The sequence below is a fragment of the Silurus aristotelis genome, assembly GCF_946808225.1.
Source record: "Silurus aristotelis genome assembly, chromosome: 19".
NCBI lineage: Eukaryota > Metazoa > Chordata > Actinopteri > Siluriformes > Siluridae > Silurus > Silurus aristotelis.
The window spans coordinates 6836061-6863954 of record NC_139592.1 but is presented as its reverse complement, the minus strand read 5'-3'; the positions used below and the strand labels follow the sequence as shown (position 1 = coordinate 6863954).

General features: G+C 42.1%; 1 protein-coding gene and 1 long non-coding RNA gene across 13 annotated transcripts in view; both read left to right on the top strand.

Annotated features, from left to right (window-relative positions):
- Positions 1 to 27894, top strand: part of casz1 (castor zinc finger 1) — a 203129-nt gene that overhangs the window by 151304 nt on the left and 23931 nt on the right. For 7 of the 12 annotated variants that reach the window (XM_083569696.1, XM_083569692.1, XM_083569700.1 and 4 more), the window contains 4 exons: positions 16452 to 17018; positions 21693 to 22560; positions 24040 to 24105; positions 27153 to 27243. In XM_083569696.1, the coding sequence (XP_083425822.1) occupies positions 16496 to 17018; positions 21693 to 22560; positions 24040 to 24105; positions 27153 to 27243 (1548 nt within the window). In that variant the 5' untranslated portion in view covers positions 16452 to 16495. Of the gene's footprint in view, positions 1 to 562; positions 1009 to 16451; positions 17019 to 21692; positions 22561 to 24039; positions 24106 to 27152; positions 27244 to 27894 lie in introns of those variants that run through there. The other 5 variants (XM_083569691.1, XM_083569690.1, XM_083569698.1 and 2 more) reach the window with 4 other exon arrangements.
- LOC310741743 lies at positions 13281 to 15532 on the top strand. The gene is made up of 2 exons (XR_014538047.1): positions 13281 to 13509; positions 13544 to 15532. It is a non-coding gene; the product is annotated as an uncharacterized lncRNA (long non-coding RNA).

The window sequence follows — 27894 nt, the reverse complement described above, 5'->3', positions numbered from 1 at the left end:
GTCTCAAATTCTTGTGTCTGAGCTCGCTGTCTCAGCGCAAGAGAGAGAGAGAGAGAGAGAGAGAGAGAGAGAGAGAGAGAGAGAGAGAGAGAGAGAGAGAGAGAGAGAGAGAGAGCTGTCATCAGAGCAGCTGCAATGCCTGGTATTAATATTGCGATGTGAAAAGTGGCCCGCATGTAGGAGAGAAACTTGAAATTCTTCGCTAAACAATAACTCGTAGTCTACGAATCTGGCAGGCGCATGTCAACGACTCGGACGGAGGCTTGTTATTTAATTTTAAATCAAAAATTTTTTTGGGGGGGAACCGAAAAACAAAAAAAACAAAAAAACAGCCTCCATCATGGGGCGAGATGGTGAAATGTGAGAGCAGGGCATCTGCTTTCGGTGTAGCGAGTGTGGAGTTTGTGGCACATGTTATCAGTGTCAACAGCAGCCGTGCATGGTCTCTCCCTCCCTCCCTTTTCCTCTTTCTCTCTCTCTTTACCTCTCTCTCTCTCTCTCTCTCTCTCTCTCTGTATCCATGATATTGCCCCTGCCCATGGCTGCTACTCGCTCATTGACTCTGTGTAACTCAATCTGAGAGGCTGGAGCCTAGCGGAGTGGGCTTGCCTGCTGCGTTCTCCTCCAGCCTGGACAGTCAGCCACGCGCTCGGCACACTGGGGAGAGCAGCTTAAGTGACCTCTCTCTATCTCCATCTCGCTCGCTCTCGCTCTTCCAGGCCTTTTTTTTTTTCTCCATAACGGCTGTAGAGTTAGAGAGCAGAGGGTGGTGAAGGACCCCTACTGGTAAAGTGGGTAAACACGCACAGCCCTGACATCTGTGCCGCATGTACGAGAGCGAAAGACACAAGGAGCAAGAGAGAGAGAGAGAAAGAGTGGGGACGAGTACGGCTTAGCCGTGGAGGCACGTGGGGAGACGGGGGGAAAAAATGCCGTGCTTCGTGGAGAGAATTCCGCCCGAGCGTCACGGAGAGGTGAGACGCAAACAGGAGGGCCGTCTCTTGCCAGGTAAGGCTCGAGCCAGACGCAACACACACTCACAGTGAACTGTAGACGCGCACACACACATACACATGCACAGGCTGAGGTGCTGCTAGAGTCAGGTGTGATGTCAGAATGTGTGATAATTCCATTGTGTATGCAGGTCGACTCACACAGAACTGATAACCAAATAGACAAAAGAAAACGAACGATTATTTTTTCACTTCTGGAAAAAAGTAGAAGTGAAATAAGATTGTGAAAAAAAACTAATGTTAAACTCACTGACTTGTTTTTTTTTTTTTTTTTTTACAATACTTCATTCAGATCCTGTTCCACAGGTGTGATGTGAAGGAAAAACAGGCCTAATTGCTGGGCAAATTAAGACTTCTTGACAAGTAATGTCTCGATGTCTAATCTTCTACAGTTTCGGTCTGTGTTGGTTGTGGATTAGCCGTTGTGTACGTTTTCTCTCAAATTGTTGTTCTTAATTACCACCCAGGCCTGTAAGAAGGATGGCACTGGATGTCTCATCCCGCTGACATGTGGTTTTATTTGCACAGCTAAGCGGCGGTATGCTAGCATTGAGCGAGCTCTCAGCCGCTTGCTCAGATACAAATGTTCTAAGGATTTCTCTGAGCGCCAGGGAACACGCCGGGGTTTGTATTTGCATCTGCATTTGGCTCGGATGTGCGCTGTTCTGGCTTAATCCAGCGCGCCTCTCAATTAAACTTTCCCTTTTCTTAAATAAATACAGTGTCCCTAAAACTAAACACACATTTGCATGGAGCCTCTCAAGTTTCAGGCCATAATGGGCTTAGCGCAGGACTGATAAACAGAGAAGAGAAAGAGACAGATGAGAGGAGTGGGTCTGTTTCTTTTTTTGTCTGTGTTGATTTGTTTCTCTTACCAACAATGTTGATCCCTCAGTGAAGGTGAGATCAGACATGAATTGGGCTCATGTTTCTGTAGAGATCTGGCAATGGTTCCAATGTCCCGCTGGATTGTTTTGTTTGTTTGTGTGTGTATGTGTGTGTGCCTGTCTGTGTGTAGGCGTGTTTGCGTTTCCGTCTGTGCACACACTTTGCGCGAGATTTTACTAAGCAGATATTTCCCCTGTTTTCGCTCTGAGCCGCGGGAGATTGATGACTGAATTGTGGAGTACATGTTAACAGTAACTGCTGATTTATTGAGATACTTAGGGTAAGTGAGGCGGCCCTGACTCAGAGGGGTGGAACAAGATATAGTCCTTTTAGCTTAATGCAGAAATAGAGCCTTTTTAAGGAATAATTGTGATTGCTGCTTGGGGGGTGAGGGGGCGCAGGGGACGGAGGCTTTTAGCTCTAGGAGAGGTGAAGGAACCACAGGGGATGCAAGATACACTTTGCATTTTCCTAGAATTTGTTTTGCATTCAATTGCAAGTTACTGGCGCAGTTTCAGGTATTGGGTTAGTAATCTTTTTTTTTTGTTTTTGTTTTTTTTAATGAAACCACACTCAAACAGGTTTGCATACTTTCGACAAACATGCTCAGAAATGCTGCTATTTTAGTGGAGTTGGTCTCATTCTTTCGTCCCCTGAGGATGTTTGGCTTCAGAAGGATTCAAATCCACTTTCAGATTCATGCACCTTCAATCTGATATCCCTCCATCTCCCTATATAGTTTTTCCCTCGCAACACAGAATAAGGAATAGCACTTCCCTGCAGAAGAGGAATGGCTTTTTTTTCCAAACCACCTTTTTGACTGAGTGAAATGTTTCCCCAGTTCGCTCAGGGACGACTTTATTTCTTAGCAGGGATTTAACACTCACTCAGTACCCCCATAAATACAAGCTTCCCCAGCAGCCCAGAAGCCATAACTCATGCTCTAACTCTCAGGCTAACCAAACTCATATTGCAGGGAGAGCTTTGTTTGGCTTTGTTTCTGCTCTGCTCGCTGAAACCCTTCAGATTACTGTCTCAGCCGCACTCAAACCTCTTCCTCTAGAACTCGCTGGAGCACACGAACATGAATTCGCAATGCTTTTCTCGGCCACTTGTGTTAAATTGAAGACTAGGCTTGTTGACAGCAAGGCTGCTATTGTTTAATGAACATGTAGCCGGTGGCACCTGTTGAAGTCCAGGCTCTTCCTACCACATCATTAGTGACTCTATACTTGCGGCGAGAAGACGCCCACGCAGAGCATTGTGGCTAGGCCGAGTCATTTATAGCCTCAACTTTACCTGCTCATTTTAAAACTTTTTTAAAAAAAGGTAAGATAATGATTTATTTGTGGGGAATAAACATTGATTTTTGCTGAAGACATTGTATGTCATTTTATGCCTTTATGTTTTATTTCCACTTATATCATAGTTATTTGCAACCAATTAGTTTTTTTTATTAAAGAATGGCACGTCAGGGTTTTTTTTTGTTGCAAAGTTATTTCCTGTTATCTTTTGCATCATAACAGCTATAAACAGTTATTCCCCCTTTCTGTTTCTCACTCTCAAAGTTATTAAAACAAATTGTTTCAGGTTATCTTGATACCAAGAAACCACAAAGGCCCTCCTTTCTATTCTAGAAAAGGGTTTTTTTCTTAACACCTAGCAACATTATTTCGCTATTCACTGTTATTAGCTAATGTAAAATAACTATCTATTGTAGCTTTGCATACTTGTTCTGCTGCGACGAGTTTCCGGGTATGACCTCATCCTCGCTTTATTTGCATATGAAGCATGATAGGTTTGTGGCGTTGACTATTTTGTGACGTCACAAAATGAAAACGAGAGCTTTAATAGAAAAAAAAGAAACAAACGTCCAAAACGATACAAATTGAGTTCCTTTGGGTTGGAGTTGTAAATATGGACACCTCCGATGTACTTTATTTCAAATCAGGGTGAAAGAACAGATGCTCTCTCAGGGCCTCTGATTAGTTATGATCAACACTCCAGTACCTTCTGTTCTCATTTTTCTTTCATTTTTTTTTACCTCCTAAATTTCCACTCCTCTCTGACACACACTACTCGTCTGCATACTCAAAGCCCTCTGAAGTCTCGTTCCCGCCTTTATGGAGGCTTCGCAACTTGCATTATTTGCGTAACAGACCAAGTGCTAGGAGGTATATTGTTCAGGTAGTCCCCCCCCCCCCTTCTTTCCTCGTTGTTTGATCTCTCCATCCTCCCCATGAGAGAGAGCAATACTGAAGACATGCTTTGAAAAGATGACGTTGCTGAAAATGTGCAGCAGCAGTCCATCACCTTGAATAAGGCCCCTGTGTGAAAACAAAAGCGCTTGTTGCTCCGTCTGATAAAGCGCCGCTGCCGCTGTAGAGCTTTTCATCTTTCGCTACCTGTTAGAGCAGCTGCCACTGTGTCGTTTGTTCAGGCGCTCTCACACAGTGTTATTGGTGTGCCCAAGACGCCATAAGCTGATCAGTGGGAAAAGGTGTGGCGCTTGTCCAGGCCGGTACCCAGGCTGGTGCCAGCCCCCAGGTTTGGCTCTCACTTTTAGGATTGATGTCTGGGAAGCAGCAGGGACTTCGCTGTACCTTTATTACGCATCGGCTGGATACCAAACTAATTTGATAAAGCAGCACTTAATACAGCATGCGTGCACAAACACACACACACACACACACACACACACACACTGCCACCATGCCTGGCTCGCTGACAAGTGTGTCACGCCACCTGGCAAAAGGCTGGCACTGTGCTTCTGGCATGAGATACAGTGGAGCAGAGATGAACACGTGGCAGAAAGAGCGGGAGGGAGAACGAGTGGAAAATAGAAGGTGTGGAGCGAGGAGTTCGAGAGAAGACATGGGAGGATGGTAGACATTAAGAAGGTGGAAAAACTGTTGAGGTAGAAAAGAGAGAAACACTGAGAGGTTGCTTTGGTAATTACTAGCTCTGTGCCCAGGCATTGGAGACCAGTGTGTTTATGTGTTCATGCATGTGTGTGTGTGTGTTTGTGTGTGTGTGTGTGTGTGTGTGTGTGTGTGTGTGTGTGTGTGTGTGTGTGCTTCAGGCCCTGGTGCTCTGATAATGAAGGGTTAGTGTTGCAGTTCTGACAGTGTTAATCTCCCCATCGCTCTTGGCTGAAATTTACCCTGCTGGGGAGAGAGCGGCAAGCCCACCTGACAGCGCAGTTTACCCACAGCCTGACATCTACTACACACACTACACACACACACACACACACACACACACACACACAGACACACACACACATTCACATTGGGACCAGCCTTCAGCACCCATCCTCATCTCAAAGACAAAAGAAAAAGGAAATAGAAAAAGAATAAAGGGGCAAGCTCGCAGAGGGGGAAAACTTTATCTTTGCTTTTCTTCTCGTCCTATTTGAAGTTTGTGAAGAGGCGCTTAAGCATTGCGGCAGCTCAGACGCAGCCGTATGAATATGCATCGCACCATATGGCGGCGCTAGCACTGGGAATAGGTGTGTCCAGAAGGTAGATCAGCTCCGATGCATTATTATTCACTCGCATACAAAACACACTCCTTTAGGATGAGCACAGCAAGAAGCTGGTCACTTGGTGGAGGGATAAAAAGGGATAGAGAGGGATAGAAGGAGTAAGAGAAAGTGTGTGAGAGTGAGAGAGTTAGAGAGTGAATGAGTGAGTGAGAGTGTTAGAGAATGAATGAGTGAGTGAGTGTCAATTGGGGAGGTAAAGAGCGAGTGACTGAGTAAAAAGAGCGAGTGAGTGAGAGAGTGAAAGAGTTCACCCGGTGATTGTATTTTTAGAGTTTAGATGCACACCCTGACACAGCCTTGATTAAAAGTGATATTTCTGACACATTAGGATGCGTGCTGGAAGTAACCTTCTCCAAAGCCTTCATTATTAGATGCATGACAGACTTGAATATTTATAAAATACGCTTTAATAATTAATAACAGCAATCTGCTACAGTAATTCATCAAATTTGCACTTCAGCGGAGTATCCGTTTTCACTTTAAAATAATAATAAGGCAAACCCTAATGTCGACGAAAGGCAAAATTGCAACCTGCGCTTGTCTGACGCTCATCATAAGCTTCAGTGCATACATGACATTTAGGTCAATGCAAAAAAAGAGGCAGTGTTAATTTTTTTTTTTTCTTGCTGGTTTTTTTTTTTTTTTGTCACCACCACCTCAACTCCACATTTCTGCTCTGAACAGAAGAGAAAAAAAAAACAGGCTGTTGTGCTGTTTACTTGTTGTTGCTTCAGTTTGCATGAGGCTATACTGCATAAATAAAATCAGGAAACCAAAATGTTTTAGTGTAGAATATACAAGAAGCTGTTGTGGTTTTATCAAAAGCAAATTCTTTGTTTGAGTCAGCCAGCAACACTTCCTTTATATGTTCTCTGACCAAAATAGCATGCAGTTTCAGTAAAGCAGCACTCTACCTCCTCGGGCTTTTTTTCCCCCTTTTTTTTTTTTTTTGAACAAAACACAGATACCTGTTTCAATTTATTGAAGGGTTTAAATCTTCCCTTTTTATTTATATTTCAGAATGGGGTTTTGATATACTGTGTATGCATACGGTAATTATAGACCAATAAAGTGACATGCATTAGACATGACCTACTGCTTATTTTTAGTTTAGTTGTTGGTTAAACGAAAGCTGCCAATTCTGAGAAAAAAAAAAAAAAAAAAAAGCAGTTTTCAGAGTGGGGACCAGTTGAATGTCTTCACAAAGCTTAAAGTGTCAGATATTTCTATCCCTGTGGGGACATTTTAAGATGATCTTTATAATAAGAACAAAAATAATATTCAGTAATAATATTAATAATTATAATAATAATAAGAATTGTGGTAAATAATTAGGTATAAAATAATATATAATAATGTATAGTAATAATGGTAATAAAGAAAAAAATTAAGAAAAGAAAGACATCAGCAGGTTGATGCTGCACAGTGTTGAAAAAGCTTAATTTGCTGACTTTGTTTTTGTCTTTGTTAGAAGAAAGACACAAGGACACTGAAATCCCTTCCTCCTATACCTGATGCAGCAGACATTTAGAGGACACCTGTAACTTATTCCTGCTTGTATTAAGCAAGAATGAGGAAAAAGGAAAGGCAGGAAAAAAAAAAAAAAGGCAAAGTCTGTGAAGCACAGCAAATGTTTTAATGGTGGCCGGGGATCGAAGTTGTCAGCGAGATCTTCCTGTCTCTTCCTGTCTGGAAATGCAGTTTTTTTGCTTAAAGTCATCTCCTCCTCCTCCCCCTCTTTCTCCTCTCATCTCATGCAGAAGATGCAGGGGCCTACAGTGGGCAGGGAGAATTTAAGGAAATTGCTTTAAAAACATTGAACGCGTGCGAGCGCAGAGAGTCGCAAAAAAAAAAAAAAAAAGAAAATAGTAAAATTTAAGAGGTAAGCTTGGAAATCAGTTAGGCTTTCCACGAGAGATGGAAATGTTTCCAAGAAAAAGGCACCCTGTGTAATTTTTCCCTTTTTTGCTTAAGGGACGTGCTGCCCATCATCTAAAAGCTTTGTTGCTCTGCTGGATTTCATTTGAAATATACGCTGTTAAAAAGATTGAGACGCTCGTTTAAGAAATGCCACGAGTCATTGTGGTGATTGTGGTGGCACAGTGAAACATGTAAGTACAGGTTTTAGGTTCAGTACAAAGGTGATTGATATTCAGATGACGGCAGTTCGTAGCTAGGAGAAAAATCTGTGTCACTGAAAGAGATAGAGAAAAGGAGAAAGGTTAGGGTGTAGTTTATAAGATGTGGCCGTGGACTCTCTCACACGCAGCAGGTGGAGGGTTCTGCACTCCTAATTGATAACTAATCGAGCAGCTTGTGTTTCCCTCTGGAGGACGGGCCCTAATGGTGGCTTGGCTTGCTCAGCAGTGTGGCCCCGGAAACCGCTAAATGAAATATATCCTAGCAGTTAATGACTCTGAGTGACATGCCCTGACACCAAGCAGCGGCCAACCTCTCTCTGCCATCCCTCCTCCCTTCCATCTCCTTCTCCTGGCTCACGCGCTTATCCTATACATCGGCACCAGGCACGGTTCCTCGTGGCGGAAGCACAACCAACTCAAGCAGTTAATGTGTATGAATATCAGCTTAAGGACCCTTGAGAGGTGTCGGAAGGCTCTGTGCAGTGCCTGGTCAATGCCCTGCTGCCAAAGCTGCTGCCAAACCTGCTGCCAGCTCTTCACAGAGGTCTTGCCACCCAGCTCTAAACTGCCAACGTGGCTAATTAACCTCCACCGCCAGGGTCGCACTCAATCTGGCTCCATCTGAAGCACTGCTTTTATACAGAAACTAAATGCTATAGATTGCCTTAGTCAGATCTACTAATAAATAAATAATTTTTATTAAACTAAACAGTGAATGTAGTAAGTGACTGAATGGTTTTCTGCTTGCAAAATACTAATTTATATTGCAGATGTTATATTACAGTATGTATATTGCTATAACTTTTTTCTGAGATATAAAAAAACTCAAATCCTTTGTTTTTTAAGTATTTTTGTGTTATATAATTTTATCACACACTCGTCCCTTTGTTGTGCAACAATCATCTTAGCTAAAAGTTTGTTAGATAAGCTCGGGTCACCAACAAAGTTTGTCTCTCGCCGTGTGGAACGATTTTTTTCCATGAGAATTTTTTTTTCTTAGAATTGTGCATTTGCCTAATTACTCCCCTTACAGCAAATTTCCTTTTCCGCTTTGCATTTAAAAATATACAGTGGCATTTTGAGTCCATTGTGCTGCATGGTGTGTGTCCGTGTTTGCCTTTGTTTTTTCAGGGCTTGTTTGTTTGTGCTAGTCGCAGCAGTCCCTGGCTTGAGTATTGTACTTGGCTAAAGGCTCCTGTCTGCAAGAGCAGGAGGAGGAGGAGGGGGGTGGGGAGAAGGGGAGAGAGAGAGAGAGAGAGAGAGAGAGAGAGAGAGAGAGAGAGAGAGAGATAAAGAGAGAGGTTCACTGAGAAGTCAGAGCAGGTCTCTCAAGGTCGGCTGAAAGGCAGCGTGCAAGGTCACATTCAAGACTAAAAGCAATAAGTGCTTTATTGATAGCAAAAACACACTACAAGCATCAGCTGATTAATAATGAAACAGATTTGTGTCTGTCTGTGTGTCTGCCTTCGTCTTTGTTGACGTCCTCACGTTTTGGGACTTCAAACATTTGTTGTTTGAGTGAAAAGGAGTTTGTTTTGGTGCATTTATATGTTGAGCGTAATTGTTTTGTCTCCATGTGCATCCTCACACAAAGGATTGATTCCTGCAGCGGAATCTAAAGAATTTATTAGAATCTATCAGATAAAAGAGGACAGGGAAGTGAAGTGGGTGTCCATGAAATACCACACGCTTCAGCATTCCTTTATAGCAACACTACAGTTTTTTCTTTGGACCCTACACCCTCGGCCCTAATAGCTTACTTAAATTCAGCAGAGTGATTTTCTAACACTATAAGATACTACTTTGTGAAGTATGAAAAAAGTCATTTGAACTAAAGTCGGGAAAAGTTTTAAAATAAATAATGTGATTATATAGTTTCATTACTAGTATATGTAACATCTGTTGATTTTGTCCTTGTGGGGAGAGCTGGCTAATTGTTGGCGTTAGGTGTAGGCACACCCATAATTAACCGCATTATTAATTGTCAGTAAAAGGTTCACCCATTCTTAGTATACCGAAATACGTGCACGTGTGTGCATGTGCACGCATGTTTTTTGTGAACGGAATGTCTTTTGATTTTCGTTTATATGAAAGTAAAAGTAAACCCCAACAAGCCTGTTTTTCCTCCAAAACCTGCTAAGAAACAAGAAATCCATCAGTTTTTTCTTCTGGAAAATGGCCCCATATTCACCCTATAAGCACATTCCCTCCTACCTCCGTACCCCCAGCAGCACCCCTCTTCCCCTGACTCCTATCCCTTTAAAATGCAGTCGGCAATGGCATTGTTTTTAATCATCAGAACCCAGAAATTATTATTATCGCCTCTGACGCGGCAATTAAAACTTCAGGTCAGAAGCACAACGAGCGGTGATCAGCGGTGAAGCTGAGAAGTTTTAATTAGACGATCAGAACCATTAATGCACAAAAAAAAAGGTGTGCGCTGGGAAATTAACGCGAACGTCTTAATCAGGGTTACCAACTCCGAAGAGGAGTCAAGTGAACAGAGAGCAAAAAACAAATCATTTCCGCACCACTGGGACAAAACTCAATTAAATATGCATGCAGAAAATGGAAATTTGGAGCATCAGCACAGACTGTTGGAAAAAATTACGGCAAATCTGGACACGGGGTCGCAGACCTGCTTATTGTTATTCTTGTGTAATAAAAGTGAAAGAGGGGGCCAGATGCCGGGGACTGGAGGATTGGTCCATCAGTGGCTTTCCGCTTGGCTTCCCTGAGCCCACGTTCACACCCTCAGGGGAGCATGGAAACACACACATGTCCTGAGAGCTGTAAATTCATAAAATAAAAACAGAATAGCGCTGTTTTATTTTTATTTCAGGTGTGGGAGCTTCGATGCTGGCGCATTTTTGTGTGGGTCTATGAGTAGGGGGCTGGGAGTACGACTCCCACACACACACATACACACACATACACACACACACATACACACATACATACATACATACATACATACATATATATATATATATATATATATATATATATATATATATATATATATATATATATATATATATATATATATATATATCGATGGAGCTTTGGATACAGACTTCCATGGGGGGAAAAGGGAGACACAGGGTTCATGAAGGCACACACTGGGAGCCTGGCCTTGTCACTTAATCTGCCGAGAAGGTTACGATCTTACAGAGGTGCTTTTTAAGGACAGAGAAGAAGGTATAAAACTGTGAAGCATGCTAAATAATGAAAAATAATCTCTTACGATCCTGGCATTTCCCATGCCTATTTTATATTAATTAACTCACCATATGATGGGGGTTTTGTCCTTGTCAGTCAAGCTATGCTGAAACGGCGATTGAATTCCCCACATTACAGCATTAACACCCTGCACGACTGCGAGTCTGGACCGGGGATCAGGTTATAGATTTATAGACAGATGCCACAAGTCTCACAGTAAATCTGAACACACAAGAACATATTTCCTATAGAACATAGCAGGCAGCAGATCTATGTTGGGAAATAGGTGTGGTTTGGTACGGTTTGTTTCTAGAACATTCTGCCTGCGGTGAAATGCCAGGCGATAAACGCATATGTCATCTCCAACAATTTCTGTGTATAACGTGTTTGCCAGAGAACGAGAAAAGGAAGAAAGAAAAGGAGAGAGAGAGAGAGGGGGAGAGAGAGAAAAGGAGAGGACAGGACATGCCAATCTAAGCAGTCATTAACAGCCACTTCCCCACTCTGGCAGGCTGATTACAGTCTGCACACGTTCACACAAATAATGCACTTCCAACAGCATTATTAGGATTTGAAACACCACTTGATTGGGCATGATATCATTCTGGCACATAAACAGAAGCTCCACATTAAACAAGAAGACATAGAGAGTCTGGAGAGACGTGACAGACTCATTCGTTGTTTGTTTTTTTTGGTTTTCCAAGAGCGTTTTTATTTTAGTCATTTTTGTAAGCATTTGCTGTGGCAAAGTAGCCCCGTTCTGACAAAATGCAGGACGTACGAGGCCTTTGATGTACATCGGGCTCGGGCTGTGCAGATAAAACGGAAGACCTCTCTCGCGCTTATTGTTGAAATTGTTTAAAATAGTCAGAGCATTTTTTTCCCCCGCAAAGGTTTTCTCCTTATACAGTAACGGGATTACCCGCCTTCCAGCTCTGCAGTCTTTCCGTGAAAATCTTGTCAGCGTTACAATAAACATATCCACTTAAGAAAAACAAGTTTGGTTTAGTTATGATGATCCCTGCTGCTTCGTTTATGAAGGCGAGGTGGACGAGCATCTTCGAGCACCTCCGAGACCCGGGCTGAGTCCCTGTCGTTTTCAATTGTGCTTAGAAAAGCAGGTCAGAGTGTGGAATTAATAGGGCTTTGCTGCTTGTTACACCTATTTTTGTGAACACGAACGGTGCTCCCATGAGAGCTGGAAAGCCTCCCGTGTGACTGCCTGTGCTTTCATCTCCGTCCCCACTGATTTTATCGCATTGTACGCTATCATGCACACAAACGAATGGAGGTAAACAGCGCAGTTACCATAGCAATCGGCAGTGTCGGCAAAAGCAGAAGCAGCTCCGTTTGGCAGGCGTATACTCAAAATCAGCGGTTATGAGTGGCAAGGCCTGTTTTTATTACTCATTTAACTGCAGGTCCTGACATAACACAAGACTTTAGATGCATGCCAGGCTGCATAAAACACATTGGTGCAGTTGTCCAAGCAGCCAATCACGTAGCAGCAGCACAATACATGTAGTAAACCATGTAGTAAATTTGATATTTTAAATGTTTTTGGATTGGTTTGGGTATTTCAGAATTGTATAGATCTCACACACAACGTTTTTAAGAGTTTTCACAAAATAGTGCGAAAAAAAATAAATCAAAAAACATACAGTGAGCTCAAATGTAGTCACAGATTTCCATTTTTGCATTTTAAGAGTGGAATCCAATATGGTTTTGGGTTGTTATAGGCCATCTGCCTCAAGGTTTGTTTCATATATACCCAGATATGTTAGATATAAGAGTGTTTATTTGGGTTAACAAAACTTTCCTTTTTTAACATAGCAGCCCTGCCATCTACATCATCTGACCGGTCTAATCCCCCATGATTTACTGATTTGATTTATACGTGAATATGCAGGTGTTTCTAATAAAGTGGACAGTGATTATAGATTAGGAGTAGGAGGATCAGAATATGATCTCAAGAATCAAGTAATGTAAATACAAGTGTGTGCTCATTAGCAAAACACACACACACACACACACACACACACACACACACACACACACACACACACACACACACACACACACACACACATTGTGGATAATGGACAAAAAAGCACATCCTACAACAGGGGTGTGAAACTCAATTGCACAGGGGGCCAAAACTCAAAGCATACTTTAGGTCGTGGGCCGAACAGGATAAACATTTATTAAACACAATAAAACTAAATGTTTTTTTAACATAAATATGAATAAAAATATATTATTCCAGAAAAATTCTTAAAATATTTTGCTCTCTATAAAAAATATCTCCTGTCAAAATGATACAAGTTACAAATATAAACATGCTGCAAAAAAATTATAAAAATTTTGCTTTTAAATAAACGTTAAAATAACAAATCAAAACAATCGGATTTCTTTGCTTTCATGCCATTAAAAAAATATATATAAACTTAAACTTTAAAAAACCTTTTTTTTGCTTTCCATAAAAATATCTCCTGTCAAACGCAAGAAATCTCACAGCTTCATCATGCAGCTCTTCAGAAACTCTCCCTCAGTAAATAACCGGCTGATGTGACTCTGATTTCTCCTCTGCTTTCACACCAGCTTCACTTTGTGATTTTGCTCTGGTGAAAAACATCTGCTGAAATGTCAGATTCTTCTTTAACTCTTCTACTTTCTGTATCTTCTGCTCTGCATTCAGGTTTTTTAGCTTCTCCTGATGTTTTGTCTCGTAGTGCCGTCTTAGATTCAATTCCTTAATTACAGCCACATTCGCTCCACTAATAAGACACACGGGTTTACCGGCAATGTCAGTAAACATCTACTCAGCTCCCCATCGGTTTTCAGAATCAACTTTACTCTTCGCCATTGTGAGGAGCTTCGCAATAACTTTACAATAGGGTTGTATACATCAACAGAAGCTCGACTTGGGTGACGCTGGAATGTTCCCAGGTAGCCTAGCGGTCGGCAAGGCAGCTGAAGCACTGCCTTATGGGATCTGTATTTTGTGTGTTATCAGCACTTCATATTGGCGGGCCATTAATAACAATAATAATAGATCTATATAAAATGATCTTGCAGGCCGAATATAATTGAACATCGGGCCAGATGTGGCCCGCGGGCCTTGAGTTTGACACATATGTCCTACAAGGTGAAGCTGGATTGTGCTGTTCAGGAAATCTGTACTTAAAGCATGAAATATTAGCACAGTAACCAAAAAAAAATGAACTGCACTGTTACGCCCAAATGACCTCAATCTTCCTTTTGGAGGTGTTCTGACAAAATACCTTAGGATTTATGTCTTCCACTTCCTAATAGTTTTTCCAGCCGATTTTTTTTGGTCTTAAATTGCTGCCCTCTACAGTGTGAACCCTTCACCCCGGCCCTGCAATTGTCTCAGGGAGAAAGCCTGTTGTCCAGCAGTGTTTAGATTCCAGCGGTGTGTGTGTATGTGTGTGTGTATGTGTGTGTGTGAGGTACGGAGAGGACGTCGTTCGACGCATAATTCTTCAGCTTATTGTTTCAGAAAGGAAGGGCAGAGCACAAACACAGTAACTGAGAAAGCATGTGCCGAGGCCACGGGACCCCAAGGATGCTGTCCGACATGACAGCGTAACCTTCAGCTGCGTGTATTTAACACTTGAAGACAAAAGAAGAGTTGTAGAGACAATGCGACGTAATAGTGTAGTAATGGAATGACTGAGTGGGAAATCCTGATTAGGTCATCTGTTGCATGCGTTTGCACAAGAATGGTATGTCCCCTGTATTGTATTGATGAGTTTATGAGAACAGGTCAGAAATAGCTGTGTGATGCTGGATAAATCAATGTGCACCCTGTCGACGATGTCTTTTACAGAACAGTGAGGGAAAAGAGCATCGTGTAAAAGTGTGCTTGGAAAAACTTAATTAAAAATGAGCTTCGGTAAGGCATGAATCTCTGAGTCATGCTATGAACCTATAAAAGAAGAGAGGATTCTGCCCAAAAAAAGAAAGCGGCGTCTGTACAGAGGGTTGCCTAGAGAAACATTTAGAACAGGTTATTCATAAAAGGCATTTGCTTAAGGTTAGTACATTTTTGATTATCATATGATGCAGGTAAGCATTAAAGCCACTGTGCCAAATACAAACAAAAAAAAGAAACAGTGGCTTTTAACATCAGCAAACTCCTCTTGCCATTGAGGTGTACACAGGAAGTGTGGGTCTATGTATGTGTGTCTCAATCTAAGATTAATGTTTTTGATCTCTAAAAGACCACCAACATGACATTTTTATACCACACCATCCTGTGGAACTTCCACAGTGGAACAATTTTGAGTCTTCTACTGTTCTGTATTGTATGTGGCCTGCAGAGTCTTTAAGATTTCCTGCTCTGAATAAAAAAAAAAAAAAGAAAAAAAGAAAGAAAAAAAAAAGCGGCAAAAATATCCACTTCATAAAATCAGCCATGTCTCTTTACATCTTTGTTGATCTGGATAATTGTTGGGAAGCCATATTGCTATGTTATATAGGAAAGGAGGGTTTCTTTTGGAGGAGTGATGTTTGTGTGTGTATATGTGTGTTTGTGTGTGGGTTTTTTTTTTTTTTTTGGGGGGGGGGGGGGGGGGGGTTTGACCATATTGTAAAATTTTTACATTTGCCATGGTGCAAAAGTGAAATGGTATTTAGGGCATTTAATAGAAAAGTCATTTGAACAATCTGACCCTACCTGAGGTAAAAAAAATAAATTAATTAAAAGAACGAAAAAATAAAAAATATCCTCTACACCCAGTTGCTTGGCCACCTTTCCTTTTCCATACCTAAAGGCCCCATATTCTGCCACCATTTGGTCATTCCCTTGTTGTAGCACACTTGAGTTTTATCATCCACCAGTGAGTTGAGTCAGGTGTGTTTGAGCATTGAAGATACCTTAAACCCTGTGGACTCCACACGGCTCCTGCAGCCCGAGTGGAACTGTGGAACATATAGCGGATGCTTGGTTAAAGTCTTAGTTCTCACAGTTGTTGGCTGAAAGCTCCATCTTTTGCCTTAATGCTATTTTTTGTGTGCCTTCGAGAGCTTTTTACAGAGAGCCGTCACGTCCCCTCGCTGTCAGAGTTAAGGCTGAACAGAGCTCTCACTGGCAGGAGCTTGGGCCTCTTTAGGTAAAGCGGGTCTACTGTGTCAGGCTGTTTTTATTCCGCTGTCATGTCAAGGATTAAATCTCGATGCATTTGCTGCTCAGTGCGCCGTTGGGGGTCTGATTGTGATCTCGTCACCTTTTTTTTGCTTCTAGGTTCTCAGTGACAGAAAATATGAAGTCTTTCCTTTTATCTTCTGTCTTGTTTTCTCTTTGTCTTGGTACTTACAGTGTATATACTGTATGTAACTTAATTTCTTTTCCTGTTTATTGTGGAATTTGACTTTTTTAAGAAGAATCGGGATTCAGCCTTTTATTCAAAATACTTCATTAATTCTTGTGGAAGCCTTTGTTCTATGCTATGTAAGTGCCGTGTCGGAACAGCATCACTCTCCTGAAACGCTTTGTTAACCCTCATCTGTAGCATATAATTGTATCTGAGGAAAAGGGTCATGGAATTACAATATTGCTTTAGTTATCAACAATTCTTGTCTAAATTGCTTTTTTTTTCTCTTTCTTATTTGCAGCTGAAAGGGGTTTATGCACTGAAAAGACCTCAGGAAAATCCACGATGGCCGCCAAAAGAAAAGGTGGCCTAAAACTCAACGCTATCTGTGCCAAGTTGAGTCGGCAGGTGGTGTACGATGGCAGCTCCCAGAATGCCGAGGGTGACCCGAACCTAGCGGACAACAGCGAGCGGGGCAGTTCGCACTACGACGATGGCGACAAACCCGACAGCGATTTCTCCGAAGGCCTGACGCTGGGCCAGAGCCTAGAGGAAGACCAGAAACGGCGCGAGGCCATCGAGAAGTGGGTAAACGGCGAGTATGCCGACGATCACGCATCTTTCGACGACGACGAGCCAAAGGGGTCCAAAGCCAATGGCAGAGAAGACTTGCCTCCAGAGGGCGTGTACATGGTACAGCCCAAAGGCTGCAGTGATGAAGAGGACAACGGGGACGACGCCGAAGCAATGCCTATGTCCCACGAGGGCAGTTACCATGACGACCGGGACTCAGATAGTCCTCAAAAAGAAACAAGCTACCCACCGTCCAGTGAGACCCCTAACTGCCAAGCTTCCTTCTCTTCTCCAGGTACTCATTCAGGGTTAAAAACACTTAGAGGTCTTTTTTAGATGTTAGGGTAAGACATGTTTTTATCTTACCTTAAAAAACAAAAACATTAAAAAATTATAACCTCAAGGAGAGTTCGACACAGGAAATAGAGCTGTATTCCTACAGGTTTAAACAATTTCTATCTAAATGCACTGTCTAGAGTTACTCCATAAATATCGAGTGACGCTGTTCTGACAGGTGAAACTGGAAAGACAGGAACTTATGCGATTTCCTGCAACAATAACTGAATATTTGGACCAGGCCCACAGAGAAAACTGTGTTATACACATAGCAGCAAAGAGCCAGTAGTGTTGGCAGGCCAGATTAAACTATTCAATTACACCTAGGATTATATTTTGAGCGTTTTATTTTACTGCCTACCAACTCCAGCACTATAGCAGCCAAGCCTCTGTTTGAAGCCTCTTGTCACTGCAGAGCAACTCGGTAGCACAGAATATCGGCTCTCACGTATGACATATTAAATAAGAGACAGCCACATAGACACGGTGGGAGAAAAGAGCTCAGGGACCGCTCGCATTTTTTACGAGCGTCTAACTTGCAAAAACAGGCTAATTGCACTTGTGTTCCGTCCAAGTGTTTTGCTTTTTGACCTCTGAAAAAAAACAAAAAAAAACTTTACTCTTGAAAACGTATGCCTTCTTTTCGTAGTATCAGGCGTTACTATCAGTCAGATTAGATGACAAACATGTTGGCATATCCTATAAAGTGGCAATAACACCAGAAAACAGCAAAAACAAATATTTACTGCTTAACAACAGGCTGAACTTTGAGACCGGCCACAGACTTATCTGCAATCTATGAGGTACAGTAGTGCTCAAAGCGCAATACCACTCAAGCTGAAGTAGATAACAAATGCAGATAAGGTACCGCTGCCCCTTTTTTTCAGTACAGCAGTTAAAATCTGGTTGGTCTGGTAAATTTTTTTTTTTTGCTTACAGTTTGCAAAAGACCTATTTTCCATTTTCCATTTCATCTTATTTTCCACTAGCGTGACTGTTTGCCTGTGGCGGTTTAATTCTGCTCGTCCTTATAGTGCGGGGAAGTGCTCTTTTCTTATTGAAAGTTTTCTCAGAAAATGTTTGTGGCTTTAATTAGTTCTATTTGTTCAAAAAAAGGAAAAAAAAAAAGCCTGCAAACATGGCACGTGAAATACGCTACACCTTTTGTCTGCATCCGTTAACAGTGCATCTTACAACAGCCGCAATGTGTTTCAAGGCTACATCGAGCACATGCACCCTTCTTTTTTTCTTCTTCTTCTTCTTAGTCTTCTTTTTTTGACTTGTTTTTCTTCCTCCCCCTCTCCTCTTCTCCCTCCTCCTCTTTTGTTAATTGTAACTAGGGCATCTATATTGCCGTGTTACCGCTCGGTTCACAATTAAAATATTTTTTTCTCCCCCCCCTTTCCCTTTCCTCGCTGCTGTCTTTCAAAGGCTGATGCGGAGCACACATAATTATGCATATAAACATAGTGGCTTAATTATCTCTCACAACATCAGTGACAATGTAATTAACAAACATTGCAAGATCAATGAGAGAAACTGCGACCTTCAAAACATTTAACTCCTCACTTGGAGGCGCCATGTGGGTTCCCTATCAGCTCCGCGAGCCCAGAATGCTCCTCGCGCAGAGCTTTTGACGCCCCGCACACGGGCCGTGAAAAAAAGTCGGCTATGCAAAGCAAGAGAGTGAATGCAGTCAGAGAGATGAGTTTCAAATAATTACAGCTGGACCACGGGTGCGAATGAGATTCTTTTCAAGAATTTCCTCATTTGTTTTAGTGATATGGGGACAGCTTAATTTATATATTTATTACTTTTTCCTTTTCGAACATGTGTAAGTAGTGAAACAGGAACACTATTTTTTGACATTTTTTCAATTGGTTACTGATTATTATTGGTCACCACATTATTAGCTTTTCCATTTGTTGTATGAAATACATTTTTACTCGCAATATCAAATGAATAAACAAATTCATTTATTAATAATAATAATAAAAAAAACCTCAATTGCTAGCACCACTGGATGGCATTTCCCCTGCTGTACTCAAGTTGTCAGTTAATCCTTGATTAGTCCAGAAATAGCCACCGCCTATAAGTGGGTCCTAATCATTTCTTCCCTTCTCACACACATTTAGATGCTCACCCCAGGATTCAATGGCCATGTTTGGCCAGCAAAGAGAGATATAGCCTTGTGCCTATTTATTATCACACGGTGTGGGAAAAAAAAATGTTGCTCAATTGCCTCAAACGCAGACAAGGACTGTGTCACAGGCTGGAATGTGGCAGTGTAAAGTGGCAAGACTAAGGGTACTTCTTTTTACACTCTCCAGCGATGAGAGAGAGAGAGAGAGAGAGAGAGAGGGAGTGTGTGTGTGTGTGTGTGTGTGTGTGTGTGTGTGTGTGTGTGTGTGTGTGTGTGTGTGTGTGAGCGAGGGAAGGAGGGAGGGAGGTAAAGCAAGCGAGTTCGGGAGCGCAGCCAGGCAAATCACACCTTTCCGCCAAAGCCGCGGCTTCCCAGCCACATGCACATGGCATGATTAGGAGGATGTGTGATAAGGTTGGAGAAGAAAAGCTCATTTACATGCTGTTTTAAAAGGTTATCTGCGCTCAGGTCCTGGCTTAATGTGCGCAGTTTGAGTCTAATCATTCTGCTGACATTGATAGTGCGCTCAGCACTCAAAAACATTTGTCTATTACGTTTATTTTTAGAGATTTTTATTTTTTTTTTACCCAGCTGCTGAAAACGTTCCTCCTGACATTACTAGTTCTAGTACTACCACAACTACATGCAATACTGCAATATGGGTATGTACACGAATACAGGAAAACAGAACAAGCCTGCAAATACAGATTTTACTAGACACACAGCCAATGACAGTAATCATAGATAGCAACTTTGAGCAAAGCAGAGGGGGATTTCTATATGGAAACGATGGGACTTTCCTCTCTGTTTGAAAGCCTATGGGTGAAATAAGACCAGAGACACGAGTGGCTTTGATTAGTGTCCTTGGAAAGTGTTCACGGATTGAGATTAAAGACCTTGTGCTTACTTTAAAGCCGGGTAAAATCGCATGTCCCAACACGACAGCCCCGAAGCAGTCACGTCCAATACGAACATACTATACAGGAACAAAATGTCACATTTTTACGACCAGTATCCAGCCTTATCAGAATGACTCATGTTCTTTAAACAGTTAAAAATGTACTTGTCAAATGTTAAAGGATGTTAATTATTAATTAGGAATTAAATAATAAAAAAAAAAAAATTGCTTTTGGCATTAAAGAGCTCAAATGATCTACGCCCTACAGTATCAGAAAAGCTCAATCAAATGCAGATGCAAACATAAATCAGCCCTTATCATTTATTCAGCCTAATAAATGGACTCCATTGTGTTAATCATTTTAGTTTTTTTATACTCAGCAAAGGTCCTCACCCAAAAAAATATTTTAACCCCCCAAAAAAAACAGAAGCGGATGTTTCCTCTAAAATGCCTCATATAGTGCATTTTAAATTTTTCATGATCTTTCAATCTGCCAGATCGCCTTTCATTGTAATGTGCTATGGAGAGGAGTAACCCTGATGCTGCGATGGAAATTTGGGGATTATTTTACATGCTGAGAATGAGATGTGAAAAGCATGGGGGAGAGAGACCGATTTAGCCATAACACAGAAATACGAGACCAAAGCTGAAATATTTTGGTATTAATTACCAAGGCCGTGGCTCGCGTTACCGCTCTTACGTTTGCCAGCGATGAAAAAGCCAATCAAATAAATGAAGAAAAGGTCTGGAGCTGAGCTGGCGTAAGGCCAGGACAAAGAGAGAGAGAGGCCACTGGTCCCGGGAGTGTATCTGACACCGGGGCGAAGTTGTCATCTGAAACACGGTGCAAGCATCATGCCAGCTCTTCTGACTGACATACAACCTCAAGATGAAATGTTTGCATGTATATGCATGCGTCTACACTATATGAAACTCGGGGTGTGTGCCTTTCATTGGAGTGTAAATATCTTTCCACAGGCATACACAGAAACACTCACTAACCCTGCAGGGTCTTTAAGTAGTTCCTGCTTTTTTACACCAGAGCATTTCCTTCCAGCCCATCTCCCTGAACCTTTTCCCCTAACCTGGATGAAAGTTAATGGCGCAGAATTAATTTCTACATAACGCAATTAAACTATGCGTTTATTGCGTTTTCGCTCTGTCCTTGGGGAGGACAGTGTGTTTTAATTAACTGTAAAAGAAAAAGTGAACTTTCATTGCACGAGTAAATGAAGAACGTTTGAGTGGCTACCAGTTCAATATTTTTCACACTGTACACACTAATACACTGTCGCAGTGTATAAGACAGAAACATATTTTCATAGCAAACCAATGCCACATACATGATATTTAATAATCTTTTTATTGTTTTGCTTTTTATTTTTTTTTACCAAATTAGCTTAAAAACTCATGCTATAGCATTTTTTTTGACAGTTTTCCTGTGAACCTTGCTTATTGTGATAGACATTTTTGTCATATCTCACAACCCAACACTCTATGCAGTTTTTGCAAAATATGCATTACTTCGATACTTGACTCAAGGCTGAAATATCACTGAAAAGGGATCAACATGTGTTCATTCTACTGTGTAGGAGAATCCTCTGTCCTGCGCGACTATGCAGCCAGCACCATGAATGAGTTCCTCCACATGTTTGGCTATGAGGAGGGCCGTGACGATCTGGGAAAGAAAATCAGCTTTGAGAAGATGAAAGCTGCTACCTCAGACTCTTCATCCCTGACTGGCGAGGAGGCCACGCGTCGAGCACGCTTCTCTAAATATGAGGAGTATATTCGCAAGCTGAAAGCTGGAGAAGCTCTGCCATGGCCCATACACACCAAACACGAGGAGCTCAATTCGAAAATAGCTCCGGAAAAGAGCGCGACAATCCTGCAGCCCTCCTCCTGCCTCCCAGTAGCCGAGGCTCAGATGTTTTCCACCAGCATGGAACACAAGCAAGCCCCGCTTAGCAGCAACCCAACTGGCATTCCCACCCAAAACATGGCGTCCCGAGCCTCCAAATATGACTTCTTTATCCAGAAGCTGAAGATGGGTGAGAGCCTGAGGCAGCAAAATGGCAATGCCTATAAGAGACCTTCCAAATATGACCTCGAGAATGTCAAATACTTGCACCTCTTCAAGCCAGGAGAGGGCAAACCTGATATGGGTGGGGCAATAGCTTTCAAGACAGGTAAAGTGGGCCGGCCTTCCAAATATGATATACAGAACATGCAGAAGCTTCTCCCTGGAAAGGCTGATTCTGCTATGATGCCTGGTGTTCTGTCGTCCACACCGGCCACCCCAGCCACACCCGTGATTCCCACTGCTGCTTCTGCCGGAGCTGTTGGACCTCCGTGCTTACCGGTGGACCAGGGCGGCCAAATAGGCTTTAACACCGACTTCATGAAATCCAGCTTCTCCAAGACTGACTCCATCACTACTGGAACTGTTTCCTCAAACAAGTAAGAGTCGCTGCACATTTCACGTATATCCACTACACACCAAAACAGAAAGACCCGATATTAGGTTTTGCCCAAGGTTAACCAGGCCAGCACGATGGCTACTCCCCGAATGGTTTTTCATTGTTTCTCTGTGTTAATTGTCTGAATTAATCAGGGGCTTAATTTTTAGATGCCCACTGAACTCTATGCTCTTGAACTAGCTACACTCTATCACTACAGACCCAGCAGCCCCCACCATGGGCATGGCAGTGATGATATATGGTTGGCTCTCAACCTCAGTGAATGAATTACCCATTAAAACCTTAGAAGTCTATGTTTAGATCATGGATACCTGATAGTTAGATATATTACAGCTTAAAACTGTGTCACTGTGGGATACAAATTAATACATTTTAGGACTGTAGTCTCATTTTTCTCGGGTCCGTTTTGGCCTCTTATTTTCCGAGAACTCTAAAAATGACTTCACCAGTATATATGTTACAATAAAAAAATTATGGTGCTGGTTTAGCTTTGGCATCACACTTTGGCCAATTTCCTCTTTTACTTCTGCTAGTGTAACAATTTGTGGTTTGATTAGTGTGGGAATGTGGCTAAACCAGGGTCTGCTAGGCCGGCTGGTAAATCCTAAAACCAGTTTATGGGGCACTGTGCAGGGCTGGGACTGTCTCTGTTCACCAGTGACTTCTTGTGTACTTAAGGTTTATCTCAGTGAGGACCTAGAGACCCTCAGGCTTTTCTTACATCAGCGTGCACAGCGACCCACACTCATACACACTCGGCATTTCTCATCCACACTTCCCATCACACTTACCTGCACACCCATGAGCATATACACATGCACTCAGAGCAGGTAATCCGCTGTCAAAGCCATTGCCTTGAGAGGTATATTAACCTGAGGCTAACTCCTGAGTGGAGCTGCTCAAGTTGTCACCAGGGCCAGGTTTGTGGAGAACCTGCTGCATGCATAGTCACTGCTTAGATGATGATAAAAGGAGCAATAAGAGCTTTAGTCATCCTTCAAATCACAGCCAGTTGAGTAAAAAACACACGCACACATATCCCCCCCCCCCAACACACACACACATACACACACACACACACACACACACACACACACACACACACACACACACACACACACACACACACACACACACAGGCAAGCATATAGTCATCGTCAGACTAGCCTCATCACTTCATCCTCCCATTTGTGCACTCTCAAGGAAAAAAAAAAGGCCCATGAATCATTTATGCATTCAGAAACATCTCTGCTCTGCGTTCATTTTTGGGAAGGCATGCATCAAGGTTCGGTTCTACCTCCCCTGATTTATTCGCAAATAAACCCCCCGTGACATGCTAGAAAATGTTTATTGATAGGCCGAAGTTTGAAACGCTAAAGTAAATATTGTGACAGGATTTTATTATTAACGACTGCATGCGTTACCATTAATTCCATCCCTTTTCTGTGCACTACAACAGAAACGGCCTTCCTGCGGAGAAACCCGTGACAGAAGACATCAACGTCTACCAGAAATATATTGCAAGGTATGAAAATATGCGTTTTCGGAGCAACTTCCTGGTTTTATTTTTGTTTGTTTGTTTTTGTTTTCTTGATGTGTTATAGACTCATAAAGCACGTAGGCAAAATTGCTTTTGTGCATAGACTATAAATTACTTATAAGCAAGCAGGAAGATGAATTTACATAAAAGAAAGCAAGTGAGTAATTTTTTTGGCAGTACCACACTTCCTGCCAACACTGCGCTTCATGTAATAACGATGGCAAAGGCTGCGAAATCTTAAGCAAACATCGGGAAACGTTTGCAAATACATTTCACACATTAGCTGCTTTTTTAAATAAGCTGACTCCCCTGTGTTCACACACTCCTGAGCAGTTTTTCATAGAAAACTAGCTGCTCAGATAACAGTTGTTTGAGTTTTTCTTTTCTTTTTTTTTTTTATCCACCTCCCCTTTTTGGATTTTCAATATCTCTGCCACAAATGAAGACACTGAATGAACTAAATGACAGACATTCACAAATCCAGACAAAGCACAGAGATAGATTCAGTGTGCCGCCGTATCAGGTTCCGTGTTCATTTCGCCGTGACACTAGAAAGGTGATTATCATTTGTTTATTTATTCAGGTTTTAAAGGGAGGGGAAAAAAACGGCGTTTCAAAGAGGCTGAGGCTGTGGCGTAAATGATTAGTCTCCCAAAGCCGTAACATGAAGGCCACAAATCAAAGCCTTGGCACTAACAGACACACGCACTTGCTTGTGCAAAGACACACACACTCACACATACACACACACATACGCATATACACACACACACACACACACACACACACACACACACACACACACACACACACACACACACACACACACACACACACAAAACCCTCCTTGGACTGATTACATTTTGCAAGAAGATTTAATTAAGGAATTTTTAATGAGGCTTCTGCTGGCACTGCCAAGAACTGTTTTGATATTTGCACTGCATAATGCATAAAATTTGTCTAAACATCTCGGCAGTTGATGCGCGGGGAGGCAGCAGATAAGCCCAGATACAGTTTCAATTTCCGTGCTGGGGAAAATAAGAAAGGGAAGAAGAGGAGGAGAAAAAAGGAAAATGAGAACTCATAAAAAGGGCAAATGCGGCCTGGTGCGGAGGGTGTGTGTGTGTGTGTGTGTGTGTGTGTGTGTGTGTGTTGGAAGAGGTGTCTGAGGGAGGATCATCACCGGCTTCCTCACTAATGAGAGCACACTGACACTAAAAAGCAGCTTTGTAAACTCGTCGACACCCAACTTCCCCCCTGCAGGAAAAGAGGGAGAAACTTCTTTATCTCCGAGCTCCTCCAGAGTTTGAGGTTGAAAAGCTTCTTTCACAGCGTTTAGTCGCAGTTTTGCCTCTTAAACACTTTCGTGCACCCACCGTCGCTTTTGCGCTTTGATCGGCGCGTCTGCATTGTAACGCGAGATGTGCGGCAATCTCTTTTCCGTGGCCATATTAATATTTAATCGGCTGCTGAATAGCAGCGGCCCATTAGCCCCCTGACGCGGCGAGTGGGAATTTGTTCACTAGCAAAGCGATGCAGCTGGGTGATGAGCAGAGGGGTGGACTGCTCTACCTACAGACACTAATGTACACAAGGATGAACAGACCGATGAGTGTGTGTGGCACTCGAGGGGGCTGTTAGGTATAGTATGGATTGTACCCTACATGCATTTTTCATTTTATTATTTTGTACAAAGAGCGGAAAGCACTCGAGGACCTAACCACACCACATGTCCTCTCCAAAAAACAAAATCAACCCGAAACCCTCTTGGACTGAGGGAAAGTCAAGTTCAATTCCACTTAAACTGCATGGTTCATGTGAGAAATTAAATTCAAATGAAGGAAGTCAGATGTTTTAGATGCGTCGGGTATATGTTTGATAGATTTGAGCTGCTATGCCGACTCAGAAGGCAGCATTGCGATCCTGAGTGTTTGGACTGACACAAAATATCAAGTGAAAATAAACACCGGATGTGATAAAAAAACTGAGAAAAAAATGATATTTATATACTTATTGACTCTGTTATAGAGATCTTTTGTAGCAAAGTTGTCTTTTCCTTTTTCACGCTTTTATTTGATGAATGAACGAGTTTTCATCAATGTAGCATGAAACCAGATAGCAAATGAACCAATAGTAGTAATCTCTCTCTGATTCAGACTTGGCATGAAAGCACCCGAGTGTGATCGGGAAAAATGTTTCTGTGCGAGAAGAAAAATTTCATCCGCCGTTTTCGGTCTACTTCGGCAGATGGTGCTCTTGGCAGCAGCAAAGCGAATGTTTATTTGTGTGTTTTGAGCTGTAATTGGAGGTTTTTAACAGTCATCATCGTCAGGGTTATAATCAGCCTGTAAACACTCAGGAAATGGGCCTCTTTAAAGCAGTGCCAATCTGCCACAGCCTGGGCCAGTCAGACACCGAGGAGAGCAGAGGAAGGGGAGGGAAGCGCACAGACACACTCAAACCTTTCTATTAGGCCTAACCTTTCCCTGATTAAAGCACAGCCTGTTAACCTGGAGTGTCGAGCGCTGATTTGGCAAGGTTTAAAGCACAGGCAAATGAGTGAATTACGTCTGGGGGTTACAGTTTAATAAGAGTCTACCTACTGCTTCTGAAGCCAATGGAACTAATTTGGTAGAGATTGCTGTGACTGAAGTGTGAATTGTAATCACATGGTTGTGGGAGCGTGGGCAGGTATGAGATCTCGCTTTTCCTGCGCCCGTTTGTAGTCGCCAGTAATGGCTCCTGTACGCCGTGAAGATGATTCTGTCAGTGTGAGGGTGTTTATCAGTCGAGGATAAAAGGCTAAATTGCCCTTTAAAGCTAAGCCTCGAAAGGATAGAGGTCACATTTCACTTCCTCACAAGAAGAGGCTGAAAATCGCTCATTCGGAACATTCGGCGAAAGGTTATGCTTTTAATTGCACATAAAAGGCTTTTGTTTCATGGCAGCAATGACTGTTTTGTTGTAGCCCAGAAGCAGTTAGCTTGATCTGGAAAGACAATTTTTTTTTTTTGTGATGGTTGTGTTTGCAGGTTTTCAGGGAGCCAGCACTGTGGACATGTGCACTGCGCCTATCAGTACAGAGAGCATTACCACTGCATGGACCCAGAGTGCAACTATCAGGTGAGCTCACCTGCCCCAACACACACACACACACACACACACTCACACACACTCACACATACATACTGAATGCTGTAAAGTTAAGGATTCTATCTCCCATGAATACTGTACACATCATGATAAAAGAATATAAGCATCAGAGTATGTAGTCTAGTTAAATCTTCATTAATTGCAATAATTATTTTTAATGAAAAGTATAAAATTTAAATACAATACAAAAAGTCTATATATATAATTTTATTTAATTTTTTTTACAAATTTGCACTTTTTCTATTAAAACCTTCCATATTATCCTGCTGAAACTTTTATGTCAAGCAGATGAATTATTAAACGAGATATTACGAATTAATATGATATAATAATGCATTTTTTTAAACGGCACCTTTTTAATATTTTAAAACAAGGAAAAAAAAAGAACTAATGATGTGATCGTGTCATATCACTCTAAAACTGCATAATTCCTAATACCTTTACAGTTAGTTTAGACTGCACATTCAGCCTTTTGCCCCCATCAGTATCCCCATCAGTATCCCCCAACCAATTCCTAAGACGCCTTGATAAATGAGATGATGTGGGCCGAATAATGTGGTAGCTTAACAGCCACGGTTGAATGTCCCGAAACAGCCATGTCTCACGGTTTAAAAAGGCGTC